The sequence below is a fragment of the Camarhynchus parvulus genome, chromosome 1, assembly GCF_901933205.1.
Source record: "Camarhynchus parvulus chromosome 1, STF_HiC, whole genome shotgun sequence".
Lineage (NCBI taxonomy): Eukaryota > Metazoa > Chordata > Aves > Passeriformes > Thraupidae > Camarhynchus > Camarhynchus parvulus.
Genome location: NC_044571.1, coordinates 59,618,004 through 59,636,599, shown reverse-complemented (window position 1 = coordinate 59,636,599; position 18,596 = coordinate 59,618,004). Strand labels below are relative to the sequence as shown.

General features: G+C 35.9%; 1 protein-coding gene across 1 annotated transcript in view; it reads left to right on the top strand.

The window, feature by feature from the left end:
- VWA8 (von Willebrand factor A domain containing 8) overlaps positions 1-18,596 on the top strand; it is a 181,675-nt gene that overhangs the window by 77,955 nt on the left and 85,124 nt on the right. Inside the window, exon 21 of the mRNA XM_030948253.1 lies at positions 7,611-7,687. Coding sequence (XP_030804113.1) covers positions 7,611-7,687 — 77 coding nt within the window. The remainder of the gene's footprint in view (positions 1-7,610; positions 7,688-18,596) is intronic.

The following is an 18,596-nucleotide window of genomic DNA, read 5'->3' as shown; positions in this document are numbered from 1 at the left end:
AAAGTACTGGTTTGAGTTCCTTTCTCTTAAGTGTCTTATTAGTGAATGAGTGAATCATGGAAATTCAGTGTAATAACTGAAAATTCAAATCCTCCGAACCTGAGTATTTCAAAACATAGGATTAACATCCCTTTGAATGCCTGTGTCATTTCCTAGATATTTAGTTGAGTTGACATTTACCTTAGGACATAATTTGGTCTTTCAAAATGATGACTGTGTAAGTGTCTTCATTCAACTGTGGTTTAATGTGCAAGGCTTGACCGGTAGTCTTTCTTTTAGAGTCTGGATTTGGTTTTGGTTGGTTGACTTAATGTGGTTTTCCACCTTTGCCTCTTCTATTTGCACAACACATGTACACACGCAAGTTTCCTGTTAGCTTAAGACCTCTGTCTTTTCAAAGTCTGTAAATGTGGTTTCTTCTATAACTCTAAGAGCTGCCTGATGAGAACCCTTTTACCAAGACTGTTTTCAAGATACAGACTCTGATGATTAGTATCAGTAAATTATAATTAAATTATCTTGGTGGATGTTAGGAACTGGCTTTCTTAATGAAACTAAGGAGAGTTTGAAGACAAATGTAAGATGCCAACAGATATTTTTAGAAGTACTCAGCTTCTGAAGTAAACTGCTTTACAACACTTCATTCATGTTTGTTCCCTGGGGCTTATATGACCTAGGATTTCACAGTATAAATGTTTTACATGAAATATAAATATTGGTACAGTGGTTGATGATGTACTTTGGATGTTAACTGGAATGTATTTCCATTTTGTATACAAACAAACAGGTTTCTTTGAGTTCATATGATATGATAGGTATGAATTTTCAGCTATGAAATAGCTTCTAAGTAAAGAATGTGCCAGTGCCTTAACTATAGGTTCTGATATTGCTTCCTGAATGAGCCTGTAGTCTGAGCATGAATGAGTCCATCTATGACCATCTACAGTTTTTCAAAGCACCTGCAAAGCAGCTTCTTCTTTGGCTGAGTGTAAGAAGCTGCATACTACTCTCACACCAGCAGGCAGAGAACAGAAAGAGCGCCCAGTTATTTCAAATGTTGCAATGACTGTTTATGTACTCATTAAATACAGGTCTTGCAGTAGCTTTTGAGCTTCATGAGACAGACTGGGTAGTGATTCTTACTATCTAGGAAAATTTTTAGACTGTGTTTTTGTGATATTTTTCCAGATAAACAATGTGCAGTTCTTCGATTGGCCACTACTTGCTATCTTTTACTGTCTCCTTGGATTTTCTTTGACAAATGCAAGAGAAACTATGTTAATGAATAGAATTTGTTTATGTGAAAAACCTTGTGGAAATAGCATTGACTGAAATGAGATTTAATCTCACAATTTTAAATGTTAAATATAACATTTCCCAAATTGTTGCATTTGGAGGTCATGTAAAGAGATGTGTTGGATGCTTTCACCTTTATTAGTCATAGGTGAAGTCTTGGCAGCCATCATCTGTCTTTGAAGATACCATACATAGTATTTATAGTTACATAGGATCTGTGGCTTTCTGGATAGAGAAGGCTCACAACCCTCTCACTTCTGAATTGTTTTATTGCCGTGAAATTCTAAAACACCCAGCAGCATGTTAAGCAAAATTGAGGTTATTTTATTTGGCATCACTCCGTTGCCATGAGTTATTGAGTTGGCTGTTCAGAAGTACAATGAAGAATTCTGTGAAGGTGATAAGTGTTGTAAATAATCTGAAAGAAACTCTAGCAACACTTGTTTATAGTGTTGATGTGAACCCACAGTAAGCAGAAATACATGAATTATGAGTATTATGTCCAGCCTATGAAGGCTGTGAGTGTCCTTTGGGCGGACTGGCTTATCTCTCTTACATGGAAAGGTTGAGGGAGCAGGGCCTCTTTAGCTTGGAGAAGAGCAACTTGTCAAATCTTTGGGGTCTTGTATACAAATACCTTAAGGGTGGGTGTCAAGACAACAGGGCCCAATTCTTTTCAGTGGTGCTCAGCAATAGGACAAGAGCATCGGGCACAAACTGAAACACAGGAAGTTCCATCTGAATATGAGGAAAAACTTCTTTACTGTGAACGTGAAAGAGCATTGGAAGATGCTGCCCAGGGAGGCCATGAAGTCTCCTTCCCTGGAGATTCTCAAAACCCTCCTGAATGCAATCCTTTGCAACCTGCTGTAGATGAACCTGCTTTAGCAGGGTGGTGGACTAGATGATCTCCAGAGTTCCCTTTCAACCCCAACTACTCTGTGATTAAAAGGACTTAGAAATGTAATGGCATTCTGGTACATTTGCTAATATATTTCCCTGACAATGTAATTTCATCCTTTCTGCTGCCTTTCTTTAACTGGGAGATCAACTTACATGAATTCTTCGGCTCACATTAGTAATTTATTTTATTCTGAAGAATTTAGTAGGACAAATGATTGAGTCTTTCTTAAAGATATTTAAAATTACATGCTTGATTATTAGATCTTTTCTTCTAATACAATATTTTCATTTCTAACTCATTGTGAAATTGAATTAAGTGCAAACTGAGAATGTGATAATATCAGTAATCAAAAAACTTGAAATAGCAAATGCTTGGCATTTCAACTTTTCTAGAAATAAGTCTTGTTTTCCTGCTTAAACTTGTTTAAAAATAGACAGTTTCTTCTGCAAGTCAAGAATGTACTATCCCAAACCAATTTTTTATTATTATTGTAAGCATGAAGACACTGAGCTCCAAATGAGCTAAATTGGGCCAAATATGATGATATTTCTTGTCTATTAGGTATGACAGTTGTGGAAAACAGAAAATATTCTCTTTGACTTGGTACAGTCAGTGTGTACACATCCGAGAATAGGCATGCTTCTAAAATGTGTCTCTGCTTACAGTATTGCTTTCTGCCTTTACACATTAAACTGGAGAACCAGAATTGAAAAATAAAAAATGAATTGATTTTTCTTTTGGATACTTCTTCTCACAGATTCTTTCCATCATATGCTTCTCTCCATTGAACCACAGTTGTCTTACCTCACTGGAAATGCACTGATTGTATTTAGCCTGACAGGGCTCTGGTTCTACTTAAAGTCAGAACAAAGCATCAGCCTCTAGATGCTTATCTAGAGCTACAGTCAGAGATGCATCCAAAGTATTCCATTCATGATTCCTAACAGGGAATTAAGTTGACTCTTATGGTGAAATTTTCTTCTTTTGCTGCCACTATAATTTTGGTGTGCCCCAGATGATAAACTTGTAATAAAAAAAAAAAATCAGATACTAAACCACAGAACACTTATTTTTGTAACTGATGAATATGTAGATTGCATATGGAGCAGGAGTTAAAATCACCACTGCTTTTGTATTTAAATTTGTTGCTAACATTCAAGCAAGGTAGCCGAGATAGGGTCGATTGCAGTGGTCCTCTTGGTAGCAATGTCTAGAGACTGCTGGCAGCACACCTTCTGCAGATATTAAAATGCATTATTCACATTTGTTCCAAGCAGGGCTTCTCAACACCTGGAGTGTGTGAAATAATTCTGCGTAGGTACTGCGAGTTGCTTTGGTGATAATAGAACATTTTTTTAGAAAGCCAGAGACACATCCTCTGGTCTAAAAATCGCAGCCTCAGCCATAATTGCCTCAGCAATACATGCATTGCAAATGTCTTTGTTGACAGAAACACAAAAGCTGTCACCATGAAAGGTGGTTTGGTGCCAGACCCAGGGTTAGAAACGGAGCAATATGAAAAGTGTTTTCATTTTCTTTATTTGCATTGTTCAGCGAAAAGTTTCTGTGCGAATGATAATACAACGTTAGAAACTGAGAACTCTGACAGGAGGGCTCTGTGTACTAAAATTGTTAACTCAAATCTGTCGTTCACTCTATAATAATACAATTTTAAAATTAATTATAAAATGAAACTTCTTGAGGTAAAAAAGTGATAAACTGCTTTTTTACCAGTTTCAAAATTTGTTTCATTCTTTTGTAATAAAACAGGTGCTCTGATATGGAGAAGGTATGATTGCAGTGTTTCAGCTGAAGGGCTGTACTGAAGACCACAACATGGCAACCTCTTCAGCTGGTTCAGTATGACCTGCAAATCATTTAAAAGAAAATAAAAATGAGGCAGCCTGGTTTAGATTTTTTTTTTTTTCAAAGAGGCCGACTTAATTTCAAAAACTTGGGTCCAATTCCTTTGGACTATAACTTTATTGTCTTTATTTGGGCTGTGCAAGGGACAAATTTCGGTTGTCAGTTCTGCATCCTGAATTGCAAAATGTCTCCTGGGACTTATAACAACCTTGTTTATATTTGAAACTGCAGCTTCTGCTAGGAAATTAAGCCATTTCATCCATGGGAGCAAGTGTTTACAGTGTCAGTTAGAAGGATTTTTAACTAAGGGATTATTTTGCCTTCTAATTGCATAATTTCTTGTTTGTTATTCATTAGTGCAGATATTTACTTCCCATTTTTCTATTTCAGTTATCCCATATGTCTGATGGAGTAAAAATTGTCTAATATTTGCTTTCTGAAGTATTTTTACTCTCTTCAGCTGAAACACCAACACAGATGTTCTTTTCTCTCTAATTAGCATATGTTTATATTTCTGTTAAATTAAGTAACTGCAATAGTGTGTATATAAATAGCACACAGCAAGTGTTAATGGCAAACTGGCTTGTCCTCTGAATGTTACCTTAGCCTGCAATAATTGCAAAATTATATGAGATTATATTCTGAATCCAATCCAAGTTCAGCTCAATCTTTTAGTATGTTCATATGAAAGATAGTTCAGGTTATTCCTGTTTAAATAGTTTATTGCTAGCTGTGTGGGTGTCCAGAAGATCCAGCTTGATCTTTGGCAGTAAGGGCAAAGGAGGGTGACTGTTGCCATTTTTGTAATTTCTTGTTTCTTGGGTGCCTGTAACTAGAGTTTGTTTGGTTTTTATTTTTCCAAAATGTGTTAGCATTTTCCACATTTCTTGTCCGCATGAAGAAGACTACTATACACGTATTCTTTATCCTATGGAGGTAAGGTGAATTTGGAACAAACCTGCTCTTTTTGGCCTTACACTAATGCATAGTACTTAAGGAACAAATTCATCCAAACTCTTGGTTTTTGGAGTTTCTTAGTAGTGCTAAAGAGCCTTCCAAATATCTTTGGTCTCTTCCTTCCTTGCTGTGATATTGTAACTTCTCAGTGGAGTAGCTGAGACCTAGAGGAATGGTAACTTGTCATGAAGTAGGAATGTAGAGGGCTGGAATCAAAAAGCTTTGAGGAGAACTTTGCTGCAGCTACTGTTGCCAACCAAAGATTTTATGTGGTACACCACAGCCTCTGTGAAGGCACACAATGTACCCTCTGAAGCAGTTTAGTCTAGAAGTTAGGCAATGTTAACTTGTTTATAATAGCTAAAACCTGGTGGGAATGCCTTTTGGCTTTTAAATACTGCATGCACCTTTTAAAAATGTATGATGTTCTGAAATTGAAGTATACTTAAATAAAAGGAAATATGTGGAGAGTGTGGTGAGATGCACAGATAAAAATGAAGAAAGGGTGAGATGTGGTCACGGCACAGCTCCCATTGACTTCACTGGGTTCCTTTGGTAACTAATTTTTTTTTTTAATTACAGTAACCACTTTGTGTAATATTAAGTATGTTTTACATTGATTCAGTATGTTGATATATTTCATCATCTTTGTACTTGCCACAGCTGGCTGGAATCCCACTCTGCACTGAAACAGGATACGCAATCTACTTGGAATCGGTGCAGAAATTGTGTGCAGACATCTGCCCAGCCATCTTTAGCTCTCTTAGGAAAGGAAGCTGCTTTCAGCATGGGTGTTTTGTGCTTGACGTTAGAAATGCTCCTGTTTATTCACCCATTTATGATCTGACTGAAAGTAGCAGGAAACATATGTGAATAAAACTGTCTGTGTACACCACTAGGGGATTCTTAGCCTGTTTCTGGTTACCTTTGAATGTCACTGATAAAATTTCTGAACTTGAACATTCTCCCCCAAATGGGTATGTCCTATAAGTTCCTGCAAGATCCTGTGAGCAGAATTGCACCCCCTTTCACAGCAGTGGAGAACTGCTTCAGGTGACAGTTTTCAGAAACTACTGTGAAAGGTGTCAAGTGTGTTGCAGCTTCTTACTACACCTCTATAAAGCTGTAGATTCTTCTGAAGTAGATTTGTGAGGAGGCGTGTGGCAGAGCGCTAACAGAGTTGGCTGTTCTGTGTGGGAGTCAAGTCTGCAGTAGAATATAGGTAGTTCTATTTTTGTCTCCTCTGCAGTATTTTTTCCTCCGCTCTCATGGTGAGAACTCTCCTCCTGTGATTTCATTATACATATGTGCATGATTCTCCATTCTTACAAATGTAGCAGAGGAGAGAGAGACTGTGGTCCCATTTTAAGAAACCTAAAGAGTTTGCAATTCTGCAGCTGGCAGTTAGCATCACTCAGCTAGAACTTACAGCCATAAATGTCATAACTTGCAGCTCTGAAGGCTCCTATTCTGTTTAAATGCCAAGTGAAACAGATTAGTGGAACTCAAATTGGTTTAATCTAATCTCTTTAATCTTTCTTTGGGTTATGTTTATCTTCTTTACACTGGTGTGGACTACTAGATACATTCATGCAGTCAGAGTGAGAATCTCAGCAGAGGGATAGTGTCTTGTCAAACACTTTTTGGCTGGTCCATGATTGAGTTTTTCTTTCTGCTGTTTCCTTCTTCTTTGCAACCTGTAGCACTCTCACTGTCATTCTGAGCTTCCTGCAGCCACCTACTTGCAGGAGGGGTAAGAATTTCTGCATGTGAGCTGTCACCTTGGTCTGCATCTACTGTAGCATTTCAGACCAGATCTAGAATGTACTTTTGAAGGGAATTTCCTTACTGCAGTTCAGTACATATGCATCTATCTTAGGATGAGAGTGAAGTGGATGTTCCCCAGAAGCCCACCTAATTTGTGCTCTTTGATAATTCCTTCCCTGAGTCTAGGTTAGACCTGGACTGAAGTATCAGTTCCTAAATGCTTAGGACAGGGCACACCAGGGCATTGCCAACACCTAATTCATTTTCCACAGCTTGCTAGTGCAGACATCCTTCAATAGAGTTAGAGATCAGTTTTATCTACAGCTGAATTCCGATTCCATCTGGGCCTCTTTTTGTAACTCCAGTGGAATGTGATCAGCAACTATTACCAAGGCTGTGCCCAAATTCCATGTGACAGTTACAGGATATGTCCTATGACCACCAAGAATTACCTTTGCCTATTAAGTGCAAGACAACTTCCTAGCATTGACATTGCAATACCTTTGTGAAATAAAAAGGCTGGAAAAGCTTGTGTTAGTTAAAGGATGCATAGCATGTGTGACATAACTCTAGGGACACAATCCTAGTTCTGGTTATTTCTAGTAAGACAGATAAGTATTTTGTAAATATATATATATAAAGTAAAATACATGTAATAAACTTGTGTTCAGAATTTTTCGAAATAGATTGAAGTTGTATTAACCTATGAAGGAGTATGGAGAGTATTTTAAACATTTTTGGCAAGTTATCTTTTCTGTCTTTATAACTCATAAGTATGTACATCTGTATTATGTCTTAATATTATATTTGTTTACTGCAGGGAGTTGGGAAAAATAAGGTTGTTGACAGATTCCTTCATCTTCTAAACAGACCCAGAGAGTATTTACAGCTGCACAGGTAAGAATGTGTTAGATTTCCATACTTTTTGGTTTTAATCAAATTTCTCATGTTATTAAAACTCATGTTTCTGAAATTAATGTGTTTTTACTGTTTGAACAAAGGCCCCCTAAGTGGCACACAGACCACAGGAATGTGTCTGGCAGAGGCAATAAGCTGACAGGTTGAGGAGTGGGTGCAAGAATGTGGTGCAATCATCTTGTTTGATACACGAGGAAGTAGAAGTGTGCTGATGCTAAACTTTGTTCAAAAAACAAGTTATATTTTGCTGTCATTTCTGGAAAGATTTCCCTAGCATGCAGTATTGTGTGAGGGAAAAATTGTTTGAATATATCACTCATCAGACAAGAAACATTCTACATAGTAAAGGGTTTTTGGCTTTTTTCCTTTGGCACTCCTGCTAAGTGCATGTATTTCTTTCTCACCCATAAGAGTTTGGATTAGAAAATTACATCATAAGCTAAAAAACAGACTTCAAGACAACAAACCAACTGAAAACAATTCAAAAGCTGAAATAATAGGAAATTATCTACCTGCTTTTTATAACATGAACTTGAAACTAATAAATGGAAATAAAGAATAAATATACCTAGAAGACTCATTTTCAATTGAACTGAATCCCATTTCAGCTTCGTTCCTAATCTTTATCTCTTTGTCTTCAACTTCCTAGCTTCATCACTCTGTCTCTTTCCATAATCACTGTTTTTTAAATAGTGCTAATGAAAATGTTGATCTTCGGTATTTTGCCCATTAACAGCCTAGTCTCTGTAACACTTTGTCTCTCACTTTCTCACCCAGATTTTTGTCTTCAAGTGTCTTGTACTTGTATTCCTGATACTTGGATAGCTCTATCTCATTACTTTTCTACTGCTGTGTCCTTTATACTCCTTATTCTAGACTTCCATCACTTCTATATGAAATACTGCTTTTGTGACCTCCTACTTTCAGCTTTGCATTAACTTTCCTGCTTGGAACAGCTACCCACTTTGTCTGGATAAAATACACTGTGATTCTTGCAAATCCCAATTATGTCACAAAGTACTGCACTATTTTGGTCCTTTTCTGTGTTCTCCAGTGATGAGGCAGATCAGTGCTTAATATGAATTCATATAGCTCAGGAGAACATTGTGTAAGCACCATGTTTGGGGTTTTCATGCAGCTGTAGAATGTATAAATTCTACATGCTAGTTGAGACATCACTAGGAAGAAAAATGTGCATTTATTGTCTTGTCAATATAGTGTTCTGCAGTCTCTATAAGGTACTGCTTGTGATTACAGGGGTTTGGAGAGAGGTTGAAGTAGAAAATGAAGGAGAAAATGATGAGTAGTCCTATGCAATTATAGAAAAATAATTTATGAATATAACAAAATCAGAAATTTCTATTTTCTGGGTAGTATTTTGAAATGCTATGTGAAGAACTTAGTCTATATAATATTTTGGTTATACTTTACAGGGTGTTTAAACAAGGATTAGAGTATTGTTAGTGCACTCTTCTGGATTCAAAACAAAGTAAGAGCAAGTTTACAAAAAACCCAAACAGTTTCCTAGTAAGCTTTTACATACTTTGTGGGGGAGATTCAGTCAGTAGCTTATAGCATAGATGTACTTTATTAAAAAATATTCTGGAATGTGCACTTCATCTTGACGTTTCTTCAGATTTCCTAGCTAGCTACCGTAAGTACCTTTAAGCATGCCAAGGAAAGTACTTCTAAATATGATGCTTTTAATGATGCTTGTATACCTGAATTACAGATCTTGACAAATTCATTAGGGTGGGGTTTTTTGTTGGTTTGGAGTTTTTTACTGTCTTGATGAAAGAATGTAAGGAGTTCTGCTGTTCTAACTCTACGTATGTTCAATGACATACAAGCAGGGAGTATTTACCTTAGAGGCAATAAGCTATTACGAGGAGTCATTTTAAAATCTCACATTTTATGTCTTGTACTTCAAGAGGATGAGAGGAGATAAAAGACAGAAAAAGGGACATCTGTATTTACTTACTCTGCAACTGATTCACATGGGAAGGGTCAGCCTGACCTAAAGGTTTTGATTGCTTATGGAGGCTATAAATCCTTTCTCTTAGCATTTCCTACAGCATCTCATTGAGAAGTTTTATATTCTTGAAATTTGTAAGTTTTATCAATCATTTTGATACCATAAAGCAGAAAATCTTAATGGAAGGAAGCTGCAATTAGATTCAATAATGGCAGAAATTAAAAAAATATGTATTTATTAATTATTAAAAAAATTGGCTGCTTTCTCTTGCATACTTCCTAATATTAGCAGCTGATCAGGAGTTGACCAGCTCTCTCATTGCATTCATTGTGGGGTTATGGAAACAGGTAATGTGGCACAGGCTCAGCACAGCCTCTTCCTAGGACTGCCCTTATGAAACATTTTACTGCTTTTCTGTGTTACGGAAGAACTTCCATCTGCCAGGATTTCCCTGTCCCTCCTTTCCTACAAGAGTAAGTTTCAGCAGAGAAATTCCAAATTTTGTTTACCCTCCTGGTATGGTGGACTCCATTTTGTTCACCCGGGCACACCAGCTACATGTTACAGAATAAACAACAGCTTTATTTTGTCTAATATCAAAGGACTTTTAAGAGTTCTTATAGAAATTAAACATGTACTGGTTTTACAGGCAGTAACTAAGAAACTGACTGTAAGAAAATTTGATGTTCTCCAAGCTAACGTAACAAGTATTTGTGTTGCTCCTAAATTAATGAACTCTAGAAAGCCTCAATATTTTATGAACCTTTCTGTTACTACTTTTGCTATCTCTCCTGTGAGTGATGTGGAAAGAATTTTCCAGTGGTTCCGCACCAAAATCTGAAGTTAAATTTGGTAGACTAAATTATTATTTCATTAAATCAGGGAAATAATTTTCATGGAAACTGATAATCATAGAATGTGCTGAGTTGGAAGGGAACCACTAGGATTCTCAAAGTCCAGCTGCTGGCCCTACACAGGACCAAGAGTCGCACCATGTGCCCGAGAGCATTGTCCAAACGCTTCTTGAACTCAGACATATGGTGAGCACTTCCACGGGGAAGCTCTTTCAGTGCCCAACCACCCTCTGAGTGAAGAACCTTTTCCTGATATCCAAACTAAACCTCCCCTGACACAGATTGAGGCCATTCCCTGGCGTCACTGGTCACCACAGAAAAGAGTTCAGTGCATGCTCCTCTGCTTCCCCTCACAAGGATATCTTGCTTTATTATTCTTTATTGTATATTTATGTTTCATTACATCTTGTTTTTTTAATTCCCTCATGATATCTTGCTTTGACTTTCAAAGTCTCTGAAACCAAGAAGATTCCACAGAAAGAAGGAAAAAAAAAACTTTAGAGAAAACTCAGGCAAGAAAATATGCCCTGTTAAGACTGTAAAATCCTTCTTAGCACTGATGAGAGCAATAGATAAGTATAAAACTGTAAGCTCCCAGCTCTCCTACATAAAAATGTCAGAAGAAAGTATCATGGACTCTAAATAGTTGTCTCCTTTGATATGATCAAAGAAAAAAGAGATTAATTTTACTTCTCTTATCATCAAATTGCTAACTAATTTTTCACGAAGAATGATTTTCCTGGAGTAAGATGTTCTTTATCTGTCATTTAAACATTTAAGTTTACATCTATTTGGAATTAAGTCATACTCTCAAGCTGCGTTTTATATTTCAATTAGAATGATTTTTCCTCCTTGCAATTACTATTTTTGTGATGACTATATATACAGAACTACAGCATTTATCCTTCTGTTTTCAGTTCAAGCTTGATTTATTGTTCCAGTTTGGGGATTTTGGAAGGATTTTTTTGTTTGGTTGGGTTTTTTTTTGGTTTTGTGGGGATTTTGGGGATTGTGAAGAGACTTCTGATAGGAAGCTTCCTGAAAGCCTAGGTTCTGACTAGGAAGACGTAAACTTTAGTGACACAATTTTTATGGTAGTTTCTGGTGGTATAAATTAGGTGCTAAATGTGGAGAGGCATGTGGATTAATATCTATACATCGAGTTTTTTGGAGTCATATGTTGTTATCTGATCTTAGCTTTCATCAAAATTAAAAAAATACACTGCTATGCTTAATACAAAAGCAAAAAAATAAAAGAAATATTTAAATGTAGTTTATTCTCATATACTAATTTAGGCAGCTAAAAACAACTGGAAACATACTGGGGAGAACAAGACCTGGGAAAACTGTCACCGCTGTTCTGCTAGTGTTGGATTTGCTTTAAGTCACATAGCCAAAAAGATCTACTGGTAACATGAAATCCCTGAAATTACCATCTGCCATCATGAATTGTGCTCTTAATTGCTCTGATAGCAAACAAGAACCTCTCTGTCTTGACAATGCCTTTACAAAAAATTAATTGCAGAACATCTGTGTTTGAAGAAATGTGTTCGGTTCAGGAAGGCATGAAGTTCATTTTTGTATATCAAAACCTTTTCTTTAAAGTTTGGTGTACATTGTGCTCCTTGATTTTTTGAGGTAATCAAAATCTGGACGCTGGACACTGTCTTGAGTATCTTGACTCTATGTGGCCCTCTTTAGCAGAGGGGTTGGACTAAATGACTTCCAGAGGTGCCTTTAGACCTCAACCATTCTGATTCTGTGATTTAGCAATTTCTGCAAGGTAGCAGCTGGATGACCCCTAGCTCTTGTTCTAGGTGTGTTGTATAAATATTGTAGTCTTCCAAAAAAAAAAAAAAGAGTTAAATTAATTTATCTTATCTTTGTAAAATTTTATAATCCAGCAGTGGTTGTTGCATGGGAGGAAGCCATTTGCACTGTCCTTAGCTGATGCTCAAACGTGTTAGTATGAGCAGTAGTCAAAGTTGTGAGGATTAAGAAACAGCTTCAGACTCAATATTGTTTTCAGAACAGTGTGTTAATGAGATTAAATTTAATAACTTCTAGATTATTTATTTATTGTTATGATACACATGTAAATAATGAGTGGTTGTTAAGCAGAAGTTTCTCCGTTGTGTTTCCAGCTTCATGCTGTGTCAGTGACAGATTAGCTGTAGCAAATGCAAAATTTGGAGCTCACAGTCTCCTCTGCCACCTATCACAGACATTCCTCTATACAATTGAAAATGACCAGGAGTGAAGAGTACTGATCCTTTTCTGTTGTGATGGGAACTTGAGAACTAGTGAGAGAACTGGATCCCTCCTCTGAGCTACTAAAGATGTGGCCACTGAAGTCATGATAAGTAAAGTTAGTCAACTTCAACTCTAATGTTTTCAGTGTATAGATCTGCATAAGAACATCACCATCACTTACAGAAATAGAAGCTTTTGATGTGTAGACTGCAGTGTAATCTACATCAATAATTTATTGATGCCTATGAATGGATTTTCTGCTGCTCAAAACGTCAGTGAATCTGCAGATGCGAAATGATTCGTTTCACTCCATTGTTCTCCTTTTGTGTATCAAGAAAATAATCTTCTAGGAAATTAGTTTATTGTGAAAAAAGATAATATGAATCTTCATAGAGTCATATGACAAAGAGAGGGAATGTTTTTTAGTGTGTGAGAGTTGTTCTCTATGAAGTCAAAAATGTTAGAACAGCTTGTAAATATGATGTGATACCTTTTCTTGAAATAGAGAATGCAGGAAGTTTTCTTCTTTAGCTTTTGATAAAACAGGTTTAGCCCTAAATTAGCCATGTTAAGTCTTAGTTCTCCGTTTGATATCTTTTTCTTACAAGTTGAGATAACTTATTTTTCTAAGCATTTACATATACACTGCAGCAATTTATCTTTGTTGTAAATGTGATGTTTGACACTATCAGTGGAATACTAACTGCTTTGAAATTCTATTTTGTATCTGATGATCTTACTATTCTCTTTCAGGATACTACACTACCTTGTTCTATGTGTCCCAATGCATTTCCTTACAAAGAATTTGCTTAAAACATCTTGATTTGATGTCACATCTTCCTGTCAGAGTTACTATATTTATTCTAGTGACTGATGATTGGAAAGTGTGATACAGGGTTCATTTAAAAAATCTACTCCATTTTCTGTTGTGCCTTTTCTAGTTCCCTAATAAATGACAGTAATCTGATTATCTGTTTTCCAAAACTTACCTGAGTTTGCATATATTATCCTTTTCAAAACAAACGTAATTTTGCTGTGATCTTTAACAATCCAATTAATGAGGAGTTTGAGGTAGGAAAATGAGCTTATGGTGTCCCTACAAGCAATACTTCCTACAAACTGTGCATTAATCTTTAGATCTTAATTTTCTTTCCCTCTTTTTCAGCACATGTAATAAGTATAAAATCTAATTATCTGTTTCCCTTATTGAGATAATTTAAAACTACCCTTTCAGCTTTATTGACTTCAGATTTTTTAAATTCTAATTTAAAAAGCTGTTTCAGAAGAAACAGTTTCCTTTGCCCAAGATACAGGTGGATACTAGAATTATATTGTACTTGTTCTCAGAATTGCATTTGATTATCATCTCTTGAAAGAATATAGGACCACATGAAATAAGTTAAATGCTGATATAGCTCTGTACGTCTCTTTTTAAACATGAACAATACAGAAAAGCTATCGCCATCGTGGGCTCTTGAAGGAAGTGTCCTATAGCTGCACTGGTTTATTTCAGTTGAGCACAGCAAAGGCAGGGGAGATGTTGTATTGTTTTGTTGTTTGTTGGCAGCCACAAAACAAAAGTCTAGGTAATTTTTCCTCATGATTCATGAGTCATTAATTTTTAATTTTTTTTAATATTGTACTTTATATTGTGTGCATTATTCTTTATGTAGGTCATGTTAGCAAATAAGTAATAAGATGATACATTTTTGTAATGAAGATTTATGTTGTGAAGCCCTGAGTGCTTGACTATATTATAGGTGTCTTTATAGTTTTTACTTGGTTTTTTGCCTGTTTTCTTAAATACATTTTCAGCCAATACAGAGTTGCAATGCAAAGCTTCCAAGATTTCATGCCAGCCGATGGTCCCTGTTTCCAATGTTAGCTTTTCATAAGCTGGCTGACTAGCTCTGTTATTGTCAGATTCCAGGCGTTAGAAAGCTGCTTAGTTTTTCTTTTTTTGTAGGAATTGAATTCAGCTTTAATATCCTGCTGCATGGCTGTTACAGAGAAATAGCTCAGGTTAGAAGACCCTGTTGTTTCATTTTTCTCTAAAGTTGAAGTAAGAGTTTCTCACTGTTTACTCAATTAAATGTATTCTTGCAAGCAATAAGGGAAGCTGCAGGGTGTCATGTTTCCCCATTTATGGATTTTACAAGTAGGGTGAGTGAATTTTGAATCTTGTTTTGGCAGATGGATCACATACAAGTAATTTGTAATTCAGATTTAAGCATATACCATGAATTAAACATAATTCCCTTTGACCTTTCTTCTGCCACCTGCAGTCATATTGAGTACCTTTATAGTCAAAATAATTTCTTGCATTTTAAACAAACTTATGTCCTGCTGAGTAGCTGTAACAGCCTAGCAGGGGAAAAAAAAGGTGAATTTAATTATCAGTTCCTACAGATAAGTCAAAAAGCCTTTACAGGGTCATTTTTAAGAGAGCAATGAGACATCTGGTCGACTTTTCAGATATTTCAGAATTTCCTAAACATAGCAGTCAGGTCATGCAATGCAATGGTTCTGTGATGGGTTGACTAAAGAAATTAATTTGTAAATGTTAACATCATGCAGATTGATTCCTTGTGTTGGGATTGCCGGCTCTTCATCAGGATAATCCATGAGTGGATTAACTGACCAATTAACAGCTTCAAATGGCCTTTGGACTAATTATTTTTCAAATACTCTTTCAAATTAGGTCACAGCAGATGGGTATATTCATGTCTGATTGACATGTAATTAAGAAGAAATATGTATCTATGTACATAGGTATTTAGATAATAAATGCCTCACAGAAATGAAGAATTTCTAGAGCATACACTCTATGTCTCTGGTTTTTTTTTTTGCAACTACCATGAAGTTTTGTGCGGTGAATCAGAAGGCCAAACCTGAGCTTGGTTTATATAACCTTGTTACCGTGAGCAGGGACCCCTAGAACACAAGGTTGCCTTGCACAAATTATCTCTTACCCTTTAAGCCTCAGTGTAAGTACATACAGAAGCCAGGACTGTATTCTTCTGCACTTGTCAAGATGGAGTAATTCCAGGGAATGTGAGTGTTTGTGATGTCAGCTGGGGCCTGACACTGTGTTCTGTATTAGGGCACAAGCCTTCCTGGGAACTCAAATCTTCAATTAAAGCATTGGAACACCTTTTGTTAAACTAGAGGATAACGACTAACTCTCTGAGGTTGATGGAAATTTCTCCTGACACAATTCATAGTTGTTCTCCGGAAGGAAGGCATTGCTGTCAGTGAAACAGAAACTGTCACAGCAGTATGTTTGAGTCAGTCTGCAGACCTCAGAAATAGCTGCCTTTAGGGTAAATAATGCAGCAGTAGCAAAAAATAAATAAAAGACAGCAACAGGAGCTAATAAAAACCATGAGAAGAATTCACAAAAGTCCTACTATGAATTGAATGATCCTGTCAGAGGAGTTGCTATATTTCAGTAGTAAATATTTCTTTTTTTTTTTCTTTTTTTTTTTTTTTTTTTTTTTTCTTTTTAAATGGAACATTTGTGAGAATGGCTTCCTTGATAAAAGTGAAAGTACATTCTTAAGAAAGACATTAGAGAGCTTTTCATATTTTTCTTTTACAATTAGGAGAAGACAAAATCAGTTCAGTTGAGTAAGATGACAGTATGTCAGATAGTTTTTCTCACTCTACATTCCTACAGTCTTGCTTCTTTGTGTCAGACCTGTTTTCATTGCTGAATGTTATGAAATTGGAAGGTTTTGGTATTCATGTCTTTGTTAGAGCCTGTTAGTTATTATTAAGGTGCTATTGTTATTAAGTGAAAGTGAGTTGGAGTTTTTAGTTCCTTTCCTGTGGGAATTTTGAGTGCCAGATTTATTTTGCATTTAGGAAATGCTGCTTGCTATGTTGTTCAAAAATATTTCAGACCTAGTGTGTTTTTATTTTTCTGTATTTCAGCGCCTTTATATTTACGTAACTCATTAAAAAGTGGAAATTTAAGAAAAAGCCCTAAGGAGATAATTTCTTTTTAGCCATTTTTTACTGTGTTTGGATCATAGTAGGTTTCTGAAGAACAGAAATTAATGATATATAAGTGTATAGCATATGATTCTGAAAGGAAAATAACATTGATCTGTCGTAACCCTTGTAAAATCATTCATACATGTCTGAATGTAATAGCCTAAGCAAATACAGGAGTTTCACATACACTTAAATTGTCAAGCCAATGGAATTTATATTTGACTTACATTTAACTTCTGTAATACGCTGCCAATGCCCCAGTGTATTTCCTTAAATACTAAGGCCAACTATCAACAAAGCAGAAGAAAGATAAAATAAGAAAAAAATTACAAGATAGATTCAGGATGTCAATTTTTATTTTAGTTTGATACCTTCTGTATTTTTTTTGATTGTGCTACTTTTGTAATAGCACTTAAATGAACAGTAAACTCTTGTAGTGTTTATTTTCCCCAAAAATGTGTCAATTCTGTCTTCTCTGAAGAATGAGATCATCCTTAGGATTTGTGTGGGCTGCTGATTATTATGGAATACTAAGCACAATTTAGTATTCCGTATTAGGGGGTTGTAAGTAATCTCTGCAGAGCCAGAGGATTAACTCGCTCAGCAAAAGTAAAATACTATTTCATGTTACAGTAGAATATCATCTGACATTTTTGTCTTTTCTTGTGTCATCACCTGTGTGACAGCACATCACTAGAGATCTTCCTTTCCTGATGTGTTTTGTTCACTTTATTGTTTTTCATTCATTGTCTCCTAAATGCAAATTTATAATCTGTAAAGCATCCTGTAATTCATCTTCCTTTATGTTATTCTTGCCTATCCTTGGGTCCTCTCATTTTCTCACCTTTCTATTACTTTAAAGAGATCACAGTTCAAATTTGACAAATTCTTCCCCTTTTACCTTGTATTAATTCCTCAGAACATTTTTCCTTGAGTTATTTCTGACTAATTAGTACCTATGACTATGACCTTCAAATACTCTAGCATTTGACTTACGCATTTTAAAATTCTTCTGCATCTGCAACTTTATAGGCTTGAACCAGAAATGTTAACTGATAGTAACATTTGGGGAGGCTGATACATACAATCTGAAAATTTAGTCCCTAAATAGTGTGTGTTCAAGAAAGAAAAATCATTGGTTAGTTGTTATTTTTGGATCTGTTATTGATTTCTCTGCCCAGCGTATAAATTGCCTAGACACACAGGATGACAGTAGAAGCTTTGTTTTTGTGTCCACAGTAGGATTTCTAAGATAACAGATTAGTGATACTGCTTATTTTAATGATTTAATAAATAATATGCTGCAAGTACATACAATGTTAATATAACTATTTGGGGCAGGGTTTCCTACTTGTAACAGGGTTAATTGAATTGAATGTGATCCCATCTTTGTAACCTTTCCCTTTCTGGATTAAAGTTCAGATGAAGTAGCTAAACATTCAAAGTTTCTCTTTCTGCCCTCTACTTTATTTCTGTGCATGTAAACTGTGGGATAAATCAGTTGTGGGCTTAAAACTAAACAAGAAATTATTAGTGATTAGGGACAGAAATCCTGCTGACAGCAGTTTCAAATAAAGGAAATGTGCAAGTTATCCTCTCAGTTTAAAACTGTATTTGGAAGCTGGCCACTTAATAGTGTGCTGCTAACAGTACTGTTTGATTTCCTGTACCCATGGAGCTTATCAGAATTGTTGGTTTTACAAGGTGTTGCAAAATTAAAGTTAGAACTAAGTGGGTGTTTGAAAGAGTGAATCAGCTAGGCTTAAGCAAACAGTTTTGTTGCACAGCACAGCTGTGAAAGGTAAGA